Here is a 13,915-nt window from a genome sequence, read left to right on the forward strand (position 1 = left end):
GCTCGTTTCCGTTTCGCCTATCGTGATCGTGATGATGATGGATGATGATGATATGTAATGAACCTTTTATAAAACCTTTCGCTCAGTCAACCATGACCCCTGTGCCTGTGAGATATTTGGAGAAAAATAAAGAGAAAAAAAGCCAGCCCGGGCTATGTATGGACGTAACGCAACGTCGAGTCGTTGATGTGTTTTAGTCGTACTCATCGTCATCAACATCGACACCGGATCCCGCGCCATAGCCTCTATCGTCATCCTCGTCATCTTCGTCGATATCGGCAGCTCTTCGGCTTGATGCCACTGGCCGTCCGCCCGTCGACTCCCTCCGGGCATAGGATGCCGCTTTTGCGCTTGCCTCGGCTTCTTGGGCAACGGCGTCTGTTCATGATAAGTCAGTTAAACAGTCCCTCAACTTGACAAGGGTAAGACTATGTATGTATGTGGTTGCTTACCTGCAGCATCTACCCAAGCACTATAGACATCTACCGCAGCATCGAGGTCTAGATTCCATCCATGTCAGCACTTCCCTCCTTCTTAATGATCCTATATTGTGTCCGAGCATCGGTCGAGTCAAGTCCAATCTTACAGTTGACAGGGCACTGGAACTTTTGGCCGCAGATCTTGCAGTCGAGGTAGCCGACGCCGGCCTTCTTGTCGAGCTTGACGATGACGGATCGTTCGTGGTTGCAGAAGAGGCATGTGAAGACGGTGGGGAGGGGATCGTTCTAGTTAAAGATTTTGAACAGGTTAGCGGTAGGTCAAGGAAGAAGTTTGATTAGACATAGGTAGACGGGAGGGAGGTATCATATGCTCGAAGGGTACAATGTGGATCGAAGTACACAGTAGTATTGAGTGCTGTGTATGGTATCGGATGTGATGATTGTCCTTGGGGGGTGCAGTGCAGTATTGCCTATAAAAAAAAGCTTATCGGGCAATGACGTCTTTGGTGGTAGTATCCAGAGGCGGTGCGCGCGCAACGGACAAAGTGTACGCGATCGCTTCTTTGTGACTAGAAAAGGTATGTACATACCCTCCTGGGCCCTTGCGGCTTTCTTGACGACTTTTTGCGCTTGCCCATTGCGAAGTTGTTGTGGTGGTGATTGTTTGGGTGTTGGTGGTTTGGTTCAAGAGTTTGAAATGACACCTGGGGCGTGTTAAAGTTCGGTTGCGGTCACTACCTTACTGTAGGTGCAGGTGCAGGGTGCGCGGCCGGCAGTGCTGGGGATATCGATGAGTGAGTGATTCGCGTCGCAGAACCCTGGGTGCTTCTGGCGCAACGCGCTTCGGATTCGGGATTGAAGAAGAAAAGGATGGTGAATGGAAAGGGGGGAGAACACGTTGGTCGTTGCGATAGAATGGAGACGTTTGTGCAACTTTATTCAGCACGTGCGCGATGGGTGACTCCTTGCAGGCAAAGTGATTGTGATTGTTTGGATGTTGATACTTTTGCGACTTTGCGCCTTCATGAAGCGCCCGTCACTGACAAGTATGGTTTCAGGTACAATCAAGGTCGGTGATGGCTGCCCCGCCACAACTCTCACCGTTCTCACCAAGGTGAGTTCATCAGACACCGGAATGAGTTTCCCAGATCTATAGTGTTACAAGGCTGTTCACTTATGAATTAAGCTGGGCTCGTGCACTTACTGACTGGACAGGGCTGAAAGTCTTCAGGTCTTGGCCTGGTGTCCACCAGTTCATTCCCCACCTTGCCCCACAAAAGACCTCCCCCGGTTTTGGGATGATCGACTTTCAAGCGGGAACTGGTGATTGGACGATGTTGGCATCTGACATTCATTCCCGAACACCTTCCATCCAGAGACAGTTCCTGCCTGTTGAGATACTAATCAGGATGTGCTGTGCGATAAGACAACCACCCCGCTATCGTCCCGGTCCTTGTTAATGTCCGAGATAGGTCGTCAGCAGGGTTATCGAATTTGTTACTCGATTTCTCGAGCAACTTCCAACCGGCTTCCAATGATGATGATGGAAGATGCTCTCGGTGCCGGCACCATCCATTTCGGTGTTGGGGGTTCCAGTTCCTCACCGAATGGTAACCGTATCACTTGCATCACAGTGTCAACAACAACAACAATCATGTACCCTCCCGTGTTGTTTCTGTTGTGATGAATCTCTACCTATACGGGATCGTCTCACCTTCAACGTGTTCTTCTGTTCGGTTCCTGCTTACACAATCACTAACAAAGGGACCACCACCTACCGCTTCCACTCGGAGTCTTGGACTGGCGGGAACAATGGAATGAGACAGGGACGCGCTCGTCTCCGAGATCCGCAGCCACGGCACTCGATCCGATTGCGGTACCCCGCCGCCGGCGTCCGTTGTGAGGAGCATGCTTTAACCCAAAGTTGCAGCATGCTACTCCAGCCTACAGGGATCGAGGAGCGCTACGGGGATGCCACACACACCCTGTTATCGATCAGCTGGCTATCGTGTTGGTTACCGTTGGTCAGTAACACGCTCCGCGTCCGTTGATTGCCCGAGACGCAATTCATACCGACTCTTGTTACGTGTTGCAAACCATCGAGTGGTCGATATGCCTGTCGGATCCCTCTTATCACGAGGGGGCTTAGGTACGGTATGTGAGATGAGGGGGATTCTCCTCAAGGTATGTACGGGCTGGAAGAGGAGGTGTTGGATACCGTAGTAGGTATGTTACGTGTCGCCCGACTGTCTCTCTCTCAAGGTTGCTCCAGATTCCTCCATCGTCTTCAATGTGTTAAGTTCCTCTGTTGACTTTGTCTGTTATTCACTTTACCTCTGTCCCGTCTCTTTGTCTCTGATAGACCACTAGATTGCACCTTTTACCATCATCATCTTTACCTAGACTTCCACTTGGTCGTTCCTTCCCCATCATACCTCAACAAACAGACCTACAGTTACAATGGCTACAGGTCTAGAAGGCGTGCAAGATGCCCTGCTGGCCATCGCCCAAGGCCAAACAAAGCTCATCTCGGCGGTGGAATCCATATCCCAACGTGTGAGCAGCTTGGAGAACGACAAGACTCGCGATACCTCCTCGAAAACCAACGGCGAAGCTCCAAGCCCAATCACCACTCCGCTCGTTTCCGGCTATGTCCAGACACCGCCGCTGTTGCAGGCTGATGCTGGCACCATGTCACCATCATCTCCGCCCGTCGACATCACAAAGTCCAACTTCTCGAACCGTGTTGTGCTCACCACCTATCCCAAGCAAATCGGTATCAACCCGTTACCGATGGAATGGGGCGCGGCCGATCCCGTCAAGCGTGGCCCGGTAGCTGTCATCCGATCTGGCTCGACCATCCGCAGACGTAACGCCATCGGAGCTCACGGTGGCTCGTACTCGGTTTACTATGCACTGGCTCTGGCGGCCAAGGAGCTGGATCCAGATCACAAGCCTGATTTCACCAACACCGAGCCCGCCGTCAACATTGGCCCTTTCCCCCAATGGGGAGACCCCAAGAAGATTGTAGCCATGGACCCTTGGGGCCATCAGGTCCCTTGGATCTTTAAGGATCTTATGGACAAGGAGGGTGGTACGTACTTGCACCTTTTTATTGTTTACTACCCCTATTTGCATGTGGCCCATGCTAACAATGGATTTGGACAGTTGATCTCCGGCCGACGATTGCTATCACGAAAGCCCATATGAAGCTACCCGAGCTTGAAGAGAGTGTCAAGGCCGGTAGATTGGTTCCGGATGGCAAGATTTGCTTGAACAGCAGTGGTGAACTTGCAGTAACCAAGTTCGCCGTCGAGCCTGTTTGGTACCTCCCCGGAGTTGCCGAACGGTTCGGTATTGATGAGGGTACCTTGCGCAGATCCCTCTTCGAGCATACTGGCGGCATGTATCCGGAGGTAATTATCGCCGCTGAACCACAAGCACTTTACGTTTGGCAGACATCTGATGCTAACGTAATTGCCAGTTGATTACCCGCTCTGATATCAAGGTCTTCCTGCCCCCTATTGGTAAGAATCATCAGCTGTGTATCCCGCCAGGGTGTGATGTTTCAGGCTCCTAACTGTCTCTCTCTAGGCGGTTTGACCGTGTACTGCTTCGGCGATCCTGCGAACATGTCAGACCCTTCGAAGAAACTTGCCTTGAGGATACACGACGAGGTAGGCTCTCATATCCATATGATGTCATGTCTCTTTTTTGAGTGACTCTTCGTTGCTGACACAGCCACCTTCTCTCTCTGTAGTGTAACGGCAGCGATGTTTTCTGTTCCGATATTTGCACTTGCAGACCTTACCTGATCTTCGGTATCGAGGAGGCCGTAAAAGAGGCTCAGAAGGGCGGTAGCGGCGTGGTAATCTATTTCCGCAAAGAAGGTCGTGCCTTGGGCGAGGTCACAAAGGTATGCATTTTCCGAAACTCCGCTCCTGAAGACTAGATGCTGACCTATCCTCGCAGTACCGTATGTCGAATCTTCAGACAATGCTTACATTCTCCTGTGTGGAGGAATTCTTGAGTGAGAGACTAACAGGGAACCATCTGCAGTTGTGTACAACGCGAGAAAGCGCGGGGCAGATCTTGCATCGGACTATTTCAAGCGCACCGAAAACATTGCCGGTGTAAAGGACATGCGCTTCCAAGCCCTGATGCCCGATATCCTTCATTGGTTGGGTATCACCAAGATTGACCGAATGCTTAGCATGAGCAAGTGAGTAACCCCTCTTCCCCCCAGCTCTCCTTGCCTTGTGACAGGTATCACCGATCCTGGATTTAACGCATGGTTGTTTTCTAGCATGAAACACGACGCCATCGTCGGCCAAGGGTAAGTTGACATTCCCTTTTCTATCATGTGGTGTGCCGTTATGCTCGAGTCTTGCTGCATAACCTGCTCTTGTGTTGAGCCGACGATCTTTTACTTGATGGGTGCTAACCTGCCGTATAGCATCCCTATTATCGAGCGTGTTGAGCTTCCCGAAAGCTGGATTCCAGCCGATTCGCGAGTAGAGATCGATGCCAAGATCAACGCCGGTATGTTTTTGTCCTACCTACTACCTCCTCCCGTGTTTCCTGGGAATGAAGGCAAGATGACTGACGAGGATCCGTGTCTGTAGGATACTTCACAACAGGTCACAGGATGACGGAAGAAGAGCTCAAAGCCGTGCAGGGCCGGATATGGGAAGAGTAAGTTATCCCTCTTTTGAGAAGTCATTCATCAACGAATCGAAAGAACCTTGGGGCTGACGTAACCACAGCATCGACCACTAGAAGTAACAACCCCACGGAGGGAATGGTACACGAAGGAGTTTGGCTGTGGGATGCTGAGAGATTTTATTCGGGCGGCAGCTGCATTTTTGGGGGGAAACCTATGGCCCCCATCCATCATTGTATTGCCTCTTTGTATGACCATACCTACCTAAGTAACCCATCCCGCTTTCTCGGTGAGGATGGCCGTCCAATTCAATCCTTCATATACTACGCCATAACCGCCACATGTCAGACTCGAACTCAGAGTGGGTAGCAGGTGGGATGTGGGATGAGGAGTGAGCAAAAGAGATCACGCAGGCAAGTCTTGCGTAGGTATGTGGTTAGTAGTGATATACAGTATCTTCAGCCACTACATACTAATCAGCTGCAACTGATTACATTTCCTCGTGTATTGAAGCAAGTTGCGAGTCTTCAGTAACTGAGTTGTGTGGTTCGGCGATGCTCGATGATCGATACCTTCGTGACTTCCAAGGTATTCACTGTTCCTGGAGTGCAAAAAGATAGCAATGCTGTGTATGTAATGGTGTAAAACTTTAAGCATAACCTGAACTGGAACATAGGATCAAGTGTATTTGAAGCCATTCAGGGAGGACAAGAACGAATACAACGCCGAGTCCCCTACCATGGATAGCCAGCGAGGCAGCTTACAGAACATTTGCTACGAGTCGACAATTCTGCTTCCGCCCGATCACTCTTCAACCCACATCTCAGTTCTTTGTATACAACCCATTTCCATTGACGGACAAAAAGACATTCTCTACGAAAATGAAGCTCCCAGATCTGACTTATCAATCTCTCGCTTTATCCCGCACTGAGAAAAAGGCATGTTCGCTTGCCTCAGCTACTGTCCTGCCCTGTCTGTTTAAATTGTTCCTGCTTCTTAGTCGCTGAGATCGCTGAGATGGGTGTCACCGGTGAGAATGAGAGAGAAGAAGACATGTACCTACCTACCTACATACCTACCTATTGCAACCCAACCAAAAGAGAAAAGAAGACAGAACGAAAAAAACATAGAAGAAAGTGAAGTCGTTTTCTTTTTAAAGTCACGCGCTGCCCTCGTGGGAGGAATGATGCCAAAGGATAGGCTGTCCGGCGCATACATACTTCCATACTACATATGTAGGTAGGTAGGTAGGTAGCAAATGTTTGGGTTTGGGGGTTACACGGGTGAGACGGGGTACAACGCAGAGTCGATGGAGGTAAGATGGGGGGATGGGGGGATTTGGGACGGATTGAAGGGGGAAATGGGGGGGGAAATGAAATGTATTTTTGGGATTCGTTGGAAGACAGGAGGAGGAGGATCGTGAGAGTTAGGTAGGGTATCACTAGCAAAGATACATAGAGAGAGAGACTGGTTTAATGCATCGGCAATTATCGTGGTTCTCCTTGTCTTGTGGTGGTCTCTGAGGTGTATATTGTATTCGTCGACTTGTGCTTGGTGTAAGTGAGTGAGTGAGTGAGTGAGTGTGCTGTGTGTGCCTGTGAACCTGGAGGCATGGAAGAAGTGGTGAAAATGATGATGAATGTCACGATAAAAATTGTACTTGTCGAATGACTGCAAGATGTGATCTTATTTGGGGAAAGTGGTCAGTTCGTGTGAAGAGAAGCCTTTTATTTTGTTTATTTGCTATCTTTTTTGGACGGTGGCCATTGTTTTGTCCCTTCGTTGTTGTTAGTTGAAGGTTCGAGTCTGAAGAACAGGTCGAACATGGAGCAAAAAGTCTAATTCATCACCATGGCGCAGTTCATGTTCGGGATAACCCAAACTTTGCAGCGCCGGTACGGATGGTTGTTTCTTTGTCTTTTATTCCTCTTCTTTCTTCAAGTCGGTTCTCTCCTTTTTTCTCTTGTTTGTTTTCACGAACCTCTCAGCAAACTCATTCGCTTGGACAATTTCCTAACGTCCTTCCCCTCCGTTCCATTCGCTTTCACACGTGTGTGTGTTCTGTCGATCGCAACGAAGCTGTCAACAAATCTTGGCAACGTCGTCGTCGTCAAACGTCCCGCGTTGTCTCAATCCGAGACTACCAGGTAGGAATCTGTTGTCAACTTGTTTAGCATCCCTGTCTACCACGCACGCACTCCACGCACTCCACGCAAACTAAACAGCTAACGGAGCGGATACCGTCCAACAACGTCCGAAAACCTGTGATATGATGACCGATTGGCCGGACACCAAAAGACAAAAAAAAAAAAAAAAGAAAATATAGAACCGAAACACGAAACGTGTCGTTGTTCGCGCGTGCCCTGCCATGCCCTGTCCTGCCCTGGCATATTTGCTTGGCACCCTCCCGATTGGTTCTTGGTTTTGGTTTGAAGCATTATTCAGCACCGCTAAATTGACATCATTCATCCGTCCTTGGATCGTGTCGATGGTTTCTTCGATGGTTTCACAGGAAAGCGAACCTGAACCAAGCAAATTGCTAGTTGTTGTTGTTGTTGTTGTTATTTTTGACGTCTACTTCCGCCTCCCGTGGGGCATGAGACGTGCCACATCGGTGAATCTAGCATACAAAAATGGGAGCAGTGCCCTAACTGTCCACCAAACCCTTTAATCCGAGGGCAAACCGAGGCTTATTGCCAGTGTAAATCATGTGTTGCCCATATGCAACTTGATAGTGTACACTTATATAGTGTTTGTGACGGAAGATATTACTTGTGCCACGCCCCCACTTTTTTAGGACTCGCTAGACTCGTACCTCCTAAAGTGGGTGCTTACGGTCAGTACGGCTAACCTACTATAATGGCTATACATATATAAAAATGAGGTTATATTCAATTTTTTAAATTCTCTTTCTCAATATTCTCTTTTTACTTATATTAAACTTATAAACTTCGTATAGCAGGACTCTTCTCTCAAGCTTCCACTTTCTAATTAGCTTTACTGCCCTCTTAATATACTTTTTAGCCCTGTTTTTAATCTATTATTTCGCTTTATCAACTTTTTTTTATATAGTACAAAAGTCATTATTGTTATAGAGCTGAGTGCTCGTGGCTGATAAGCTCAGCAGCTGCCAGGCTTGTCACAGGTTGACATTGGCTATATAGTGTGCATTCCGAGTTCTGCCTTGCAAGCAGAACATCGTCCTATCTTTTGTAGGTTTGGCCGTCTGGGCATATGCACCCCAGCCTGTCACAGTATGTTCTGCTTAAAACGGTGGGTTCGATTCCCGACCGTGGCAATTTCGAGGGCGATTTTGGGATACTCTTGTCGGCACTTAGTCGAGCACAGCTCCTAAGAATGCAATGACAATTGAGGACCATGTATGCAAATCGAAGAGTACCGAAATGCCACGTATCGGCCCATTGGAAAATGTCCAACTTAGCGGGAAGTTGCATTTTCAGGTAGTGCTATATAAGCTGTCGTATTGCGATAAATCCTCCGCGACATTGTCGCCCTCGGAAATGGGGCCGGGGCCGAGGCCTTATCTTGAAGATTATTGAAAGATAACTTCGCTTTAAGGGGAGGTAGTGTCACAGGTTGACATTGGCTATATAGTGTGCATTCCGAGTTCTGCCTTGCAAGCAGAACATCGTCCTATCTTTTGTAGGTTTGGCCGTCTGGGCATATGCACCCCAGCCTGTCACAGTATGTTCTGCTTGCAAGGCAGAACTCGGAATGCACACTATATAGCCAATGTCAACCTGTGACAAGGCCCGCCCAGTTGCCGTGCCCAACCGGCACCACTGCCGGCCGATAATACCCTAGGTTCGTGCGCACTGCTATAAAGGACAACTAGTCAAACCCGCTTTGCAAGCTTCTTTGCTTTTTCTTTCTTCTTTATAGAACCTTATTAATCTATTGAAGTTAGTATTTATACTAATTATATTATACTCTTTGTACTAAATTATATTATACTTTTAAGAAAACGAATAATGAATTGAATAGCGGATTTTAATAAAATTTAAAAAGCGAAGCTAGTAGTATCAAGCGTAGTATTTGCAGCATTTTTAATAATCATAGTCGGACTTGTTAAAATAAAGTTTACTAATGTTGAAGAATTCTATAATTTATAAAACAGTCGTAGTTAATAGTAGTAGTAATAGGAAGCTAGTAGTATTTTTACTACTAACAGTTTTATTAAAGGATTATTGAAAGTATACAATAATAATACTACCTTTTGCAATTGTATTAAATTCTTCTTTTTCAATTTTAATTTAAACTTTGTTATTGTTCTACGTTTTGATTTTAGTTTTGCAGACCTAACTTCTTTAAACAGAGTAATAGGCTCTGTAATTACTGGTGCTTTTACTGATTAAAAAGATGATAATATTTACAATATTTTTTCTTTGCATAAGAAAAACCCTTTTGAATTTCCTAAGTAGAACGGTCAATTCTATACCTTCAGTGTCTACATTGATAAATTTATTTAAATTTATAATATTAATATCAAAATAAACCTTCGAACCGATCAAAATACTACTTAAGAAAAATATTTCAATATTTTCTTTAACGAATAGTAAATTCTACTAGAGAAAATTTAAATTAGTAAATCTATTTACGAAAAGTAAACCTTTGTTGCTCCATTTGATTAAATCCAAATTAATTTCGAATTCTATTTTAAGTAAAAAACAATTTTTAATAAATTGACTTAATTATATAAGAAATATAGCAAACCCTTTTCTACTTTTTTAGCTGTTTCTAATAATAAAGTATTTAAATTAGGAAGCTACTAGTAAAAAGGCGTAATTGAATTAGTATACTTTCGTTGTATAATTAATAAAAGGTTTTTGAATAAATTATTTATAATTTCTTTTTTCAAAAATATTGTATTTATGTTAATGAAATAAAGTAGTACAAAATTAGTTACAAATAAACTTTTAAATTTAAAAACGATTACTATAAATACTTCTGCTTGTAGAGGGGAATTATTTGGAGTAATAATATTTATATCTGTAATTTCCATTTTATTTGGTAATTTAGAATTCCATAGTAATGAATATAATATACTTTATTTTAATTGATCATTTCATTAGTTATAATAATAATACTACCATAAAATCCATTTATATTATTATATTTAACAAAAGTCGTAGAAATTAAAAACGAAGCGGTTCAAATTCGGCTATTTCTTTTGAGTGTATTAAGTAAACTTTTAATAACAAACGGCAAAAATATATAAAACAAAGTCTATTTCTATTATAAAGCTTCTAACTACTACCTAAATAGTTATTCTTATTTTCTTGCAAGTTCTTCTAATAATAATAATAATAATATTTGTATTTAAGTTACTACTATTAAAATCCTTTTACTTTTAGAAGATGATAAATATTTTAATACCATTTCCGAATAAGAAAAATAGTAATTCCGGAGCAAATTTGGGCCCCGCAGTCTATAAATATATTAAATAAGTAAAAGAGTTCGAATTCAAATTGTAATTAGAAATGTCACAGGTTGACATTGGCTATATAGTATGCATTCCGAGTTCTGCTTTGCAAGCAGAACATCGTCCTATCTTTTGTAAGGTTGGCCGTCTGGGCATGTGCACCCCAGCCTGTCACAGTATGTTCTGCTTAAACGGTGGGTTCGATTCCCGACCGTGGCAATTTCGAGGGCAATTTTGGGATACTCTTGTCGGCACTTAGTCAAACACAGCTCCTAAGAATGCAATGACAATTGAGGACCATGTATGCAAATCAAAGAGTATCGAAATGCCACGTATCGGCCCATTGGAAAATGTCCAACTTAGCGGGAAGTTGCATTTTCAGGTAGTGTTATATAAGCCGTCGCATTGCGATAAATCCTTTGCGACATTGTCGCCTTCGGAAATGGGGCCGGCGCCGGGGCCTTATCTTGAAGATTATCGAAAGATAACTTCGCTTTAAGGGGAGGTAGTGTCACAGGTTGACATTAGCTATATAGTGTGCATTCCGAGTTCTGCCTTGCAAGCAGAACATCGGCCTATCTTTTATAGGTTTGGCCGTCTATGCATGTGAACCCTAGCCTGTCATAAGAAATACAATTTATATTAATTCCGTTTGTTGGTAACAATTGCAATCTATTTTACGTTTTTGTTAACGAAGGCTACCAGTATTATACTATAATTAGTGAAAAGATTATCAAAGTTTTCTAGATTGGTCTTATTTTATTAAATTTTATTATATCAAAGGAGTATTTAGAATTATAAAGAGTACTATCATTCAAAAGTTAGTTTATTTTTAACGGAAGTCAACAAGTATATCTACTCAACTTATATATATATATATATAAAATTCTACTTTCAAAATTTTCCATTGTTTTAAGTAAATAATAGGTAATAGTAATACGTACGTATTCAGTTTCTTATAAAAAGCGGTTGTTTATAGGAATTATGAATTATTAAATTTCATATATTATTAGAGTAAACTTTAAATACAGAATTTATGAAGGATATGAAGTCCGCTTCATATGCTATACCTACTACTCTTATTTAATATATTCGCAAATTGTAAAAAGGATTCGGAGAGCGGGCAATTGAAGAAACTATTTTAATAATTAACTTTAAAACCCAAAATTCCTGAAAGGTATTACAATTTACTACCCCTTGGATGAAGCAAAATATGAATAAATATAATTTATACTGCTTAAAAATAAATCATGAAATTGAAATTTAAAAAAAAATAAAAACAGTAAGCAATTGCTTATTTTGTACGGACTATTTTATAATATAATGCGAAGAGAACATTTAATTTTTATGAAAATTCTAAAAGACTTTTTAAATAAATAATTTATTCGTATTAGTAATTCCAAAGTAGCCTAGTCTTGTTTGTAAAAATGCTTAATAGTAAATTCAGTTTCTATTGTAGTTATAATATATTTAATACTATAATGAAAATGAACTATTATTGTTCATTTACTCATTAGCAAAATAATCTGTATATTTAAAGAAATAAAATAGTATATGAAAGTAGATATAGTAGTAGCTTTTGATAAAATCTGTATACTAATAAAGAAAAAATGGAAAATAGTATTTCGGATATAATATAGGTTGTTTAAATTGCTAGTTCTCTTTTTTGCGTTAACACTGGTACTAATAATGTTTTAATAATATATTACCTATGTCTTTAACACATACTGCAATTAATTTTATATTACATATATCAATAATATTCTAATTTATATTTTGGCTACTAAAAAGAACTACGAGGCCGAGGTCGCTTAGTATTAAAAAAAGTTTTAAATATTAGATTATATGATAATTCGTATAAATACGAATTCGCTATTAAGAAAATTAAGTATTTTGGGTATATTATTTACGCTAGTATCAATATATAAGCGGACTCTGATAAAGTAAATGTTAGTTTCGAATAGTTCTTATTTAATTTGTAAAAGGGTATACGTAATGCTTTTGGGTTTTATTAACTATTATCGGAAAGGTTTATTCTAATTCTCAAAGTAGTCGCTGTATTAATTGTTTTAATAAGTAAAAAAGTAACGTTCAAATATATTAAAGAGTACGTAAACGCATTTTTATTATTTGAGATACTTTATATATATATATATATATATATATATATTGTCTTATGACGCTAAACTATGTACATAGTCTACCTAGTGGGTATGCGGTGCTGCTTCCGTTCTTAGTCTAAGGGAAAAACTGTGTTGTTAAATACTGAATGAAAACCCTCAGCTTCTTCATTTCTAACCGTAACCCTAAATCCGAACTTTCATCCCGTCTCACTATGGGAGCCCGGAGAGCCGTGATTGCTTCGATGTTTGTCGTCTATTCTTATTGTTGTCTCCTTTTGTCCTAGTGAACTTCGTTACTTTTGATTGGCTGGTATATTAAGACTCCACCCTCTCTCCCTCCAATCTTACACTTTGGTTGCCTCGAGTATGTGCTAGGTGATTCTTTCATCCTATCTTTAAGGTTCATCTTTAGGGTTCAGGAGTGGACGAGGAGGGGTCTTACTTATGGTATTAGATTTCTTCGCCAATTGGCCGGTCGGCTGCCTCTAAGACATTGTGAGCTCAGGATCTTTTGGTGAAAAAGATAGCGATTAGTCAATTAGATTTATTAAGGTTCCAATTTCGAGCACTTTTATTAGTTAGCTTAGTAATACCGTAATTAATATTACTAAGCCCAAAGAAGAGATTTTTTACACGTGCCTAGTCACGGGTATCTATGGGTAAGCTAAGAACTAGAGTGAGCCCGACATCATCCTTAACACCTCTTATGACTAGGAAAGCAGAGGAGATTCTATCAATTTTTCAAAAACCGGATGGAGGTGAGGGGAGCAGGATTCGAACCCACGACCTTTCAGATGATACCGAAAACACACCAAGCTTAGATCTTTCTAACTGAGCTATTCTTCCTAATTTAATTAATAGCAAAAGAAAAAGTGAAAAGAATATATTCATTTTAATAGCAACCAACCTTTTAAACAAATTTAATATTTTGATTGAAATTATATATATAGTAGTTATATTGTTCATTAATAGTTTTATTATAATGAATTGGCTAATACGTAATTAGTTACTAATTCAAAATTTGAATTATTCTATAATAGTACTGTTATAATTGATAAGTCTATTATAAAACTTACTCTAATTACTCGATTAGTAAGTAGCCATCGTAGTAATTTAATAAATTAAAAATTAAAATGCAAATTAATTCTAATTAACAAAATCTTTAATTACGATTGTAAATAAATGAAAAAGTAATATTAGAGGTATTAAAAGTAATAAATAAGAATATAAATAAGGAAATTAAAAG

General features: G+C 41.5%; 2 protein-coding genes across 2 annotated transcripts; one reads left to right on the forward strand and one right to left on the reverse strand.

Annotated features, from left to right (window-relative positions):
- Positions 1 to 50: 50 nt before the first annotated feature.
- Positions 51 to 1,187, reverse strand: SMAC4_07017 (uncharacterized protein). The gene is made up of 4 exons (XM_066090550.1): positions 1,031 to 1,187; positions 587 to 725; positions 453 to 500; positions 51 to 378 (listed from the first exon to the last, which is right to left on the reverse strand). The coding sequence occupies exons 1-4, from the start codon at positions 1,076 to 1,078 to the stop codon at positions 194 to 196; spliced, it is 420 nt and encodes a 139-aa protein (XP_065946050.1). The 5' UTR covers positions 1,079 to 1,187; the 3' UTR covers positions 51 to 193.
- Positions 1,188 to 1,626: 439 nt separating this feature from the next.
- SMAC4_07018 (uncharacterized protein) lies at positions 1,627 to 5,468 on the forward strand. The gene is made up of 11 exons (XM_066090551.1): positions 1,627 to 3,534; positions 3,609 to 3,856; positions 3,925 to 3,967; positions 4,035 to 4,117; positions 4,201 to 4,356; positions 4,413 to 4,470; positions 4,500 to 4,662; positions 4,747 to 4,776; positions 4,897 to 4,982; positions 5,066 to 5,135; positions 5,207 to 5,468. Exons 1-11 carry the CDS (start codon positions 2,901 to 2,903, stop codon positions 5,217 to 5,219), a joined length of 1,584 nt encoding a protein of 527 aa, XP_065946051.1. The 5' UTR covers positions 1,627 to 2,900; the 3' UTR covers positions 5,220 to 5,468.
- The last annotated feature ends 8,447 nt before the right edge of the window (positions 5,469 to 13,915 follow it).

This window comes from Sordaria macrospora, chromosome 2 (genome assembly GCF_033870435.1).
Source record: "Sordaria macrospora chromosome 2, complete sequence".
In the NCBI taxonomy this organism is placed as follows: Eukaryota; Fungi; Ascomycota; class Sordariomycetes; order Sordariales; family Sordariaceae; genus Sordaria; species Sordaria macrospora.

Excerpts from the sequence above, each read along its gene's own strand:
- SMAC4_07017 (XM_066090550.1), bottom strand. The coding sequence starts at position 1,078 with ATGGGCAAGCGCAAAAAGTCGTCAAGAAAGCCGCAAGGGCCCAGGAGG. Across the intron at positions 501-586 it reads GTTCCAGTGCCCTGTCAACT|ACCTCGATGCTGCGGTAGAT; the intron begins GTAAGATTGGAC and ends GATGGAATCTAG. Across the intron at positions 379-452 it reads TGCTTGGGTAGATGCTGCAG|ACGCCGTTGCCCAAGAAGCC; the intron begins GTAAGCAACCAC and ends TATCATGAACAG.
- SMAC4_07018 (XM_066090551.1), top strand. The coding sequence starts at position 2,901 with ATGGCTACAGGTCTAGAAGGCGTGCAAGATGCCCTGCTGGCCATCGCC. Across the intron at positions 3,857-3,924 it reads CTGGCGGCATGTATCCGGAG|TTGATTACCCGCTCTGATAT; the intron begins GTAATTATCGCC and ends CGTAATTGCCAG. Across the intron at positions 4,357-4,412 it reads CCTTGGGCGAGGTCACAAAG|TACCGTATGTCGAATCTTCA; the intron begins GTATGCATTTTC and ends CTATCCTCGCAG.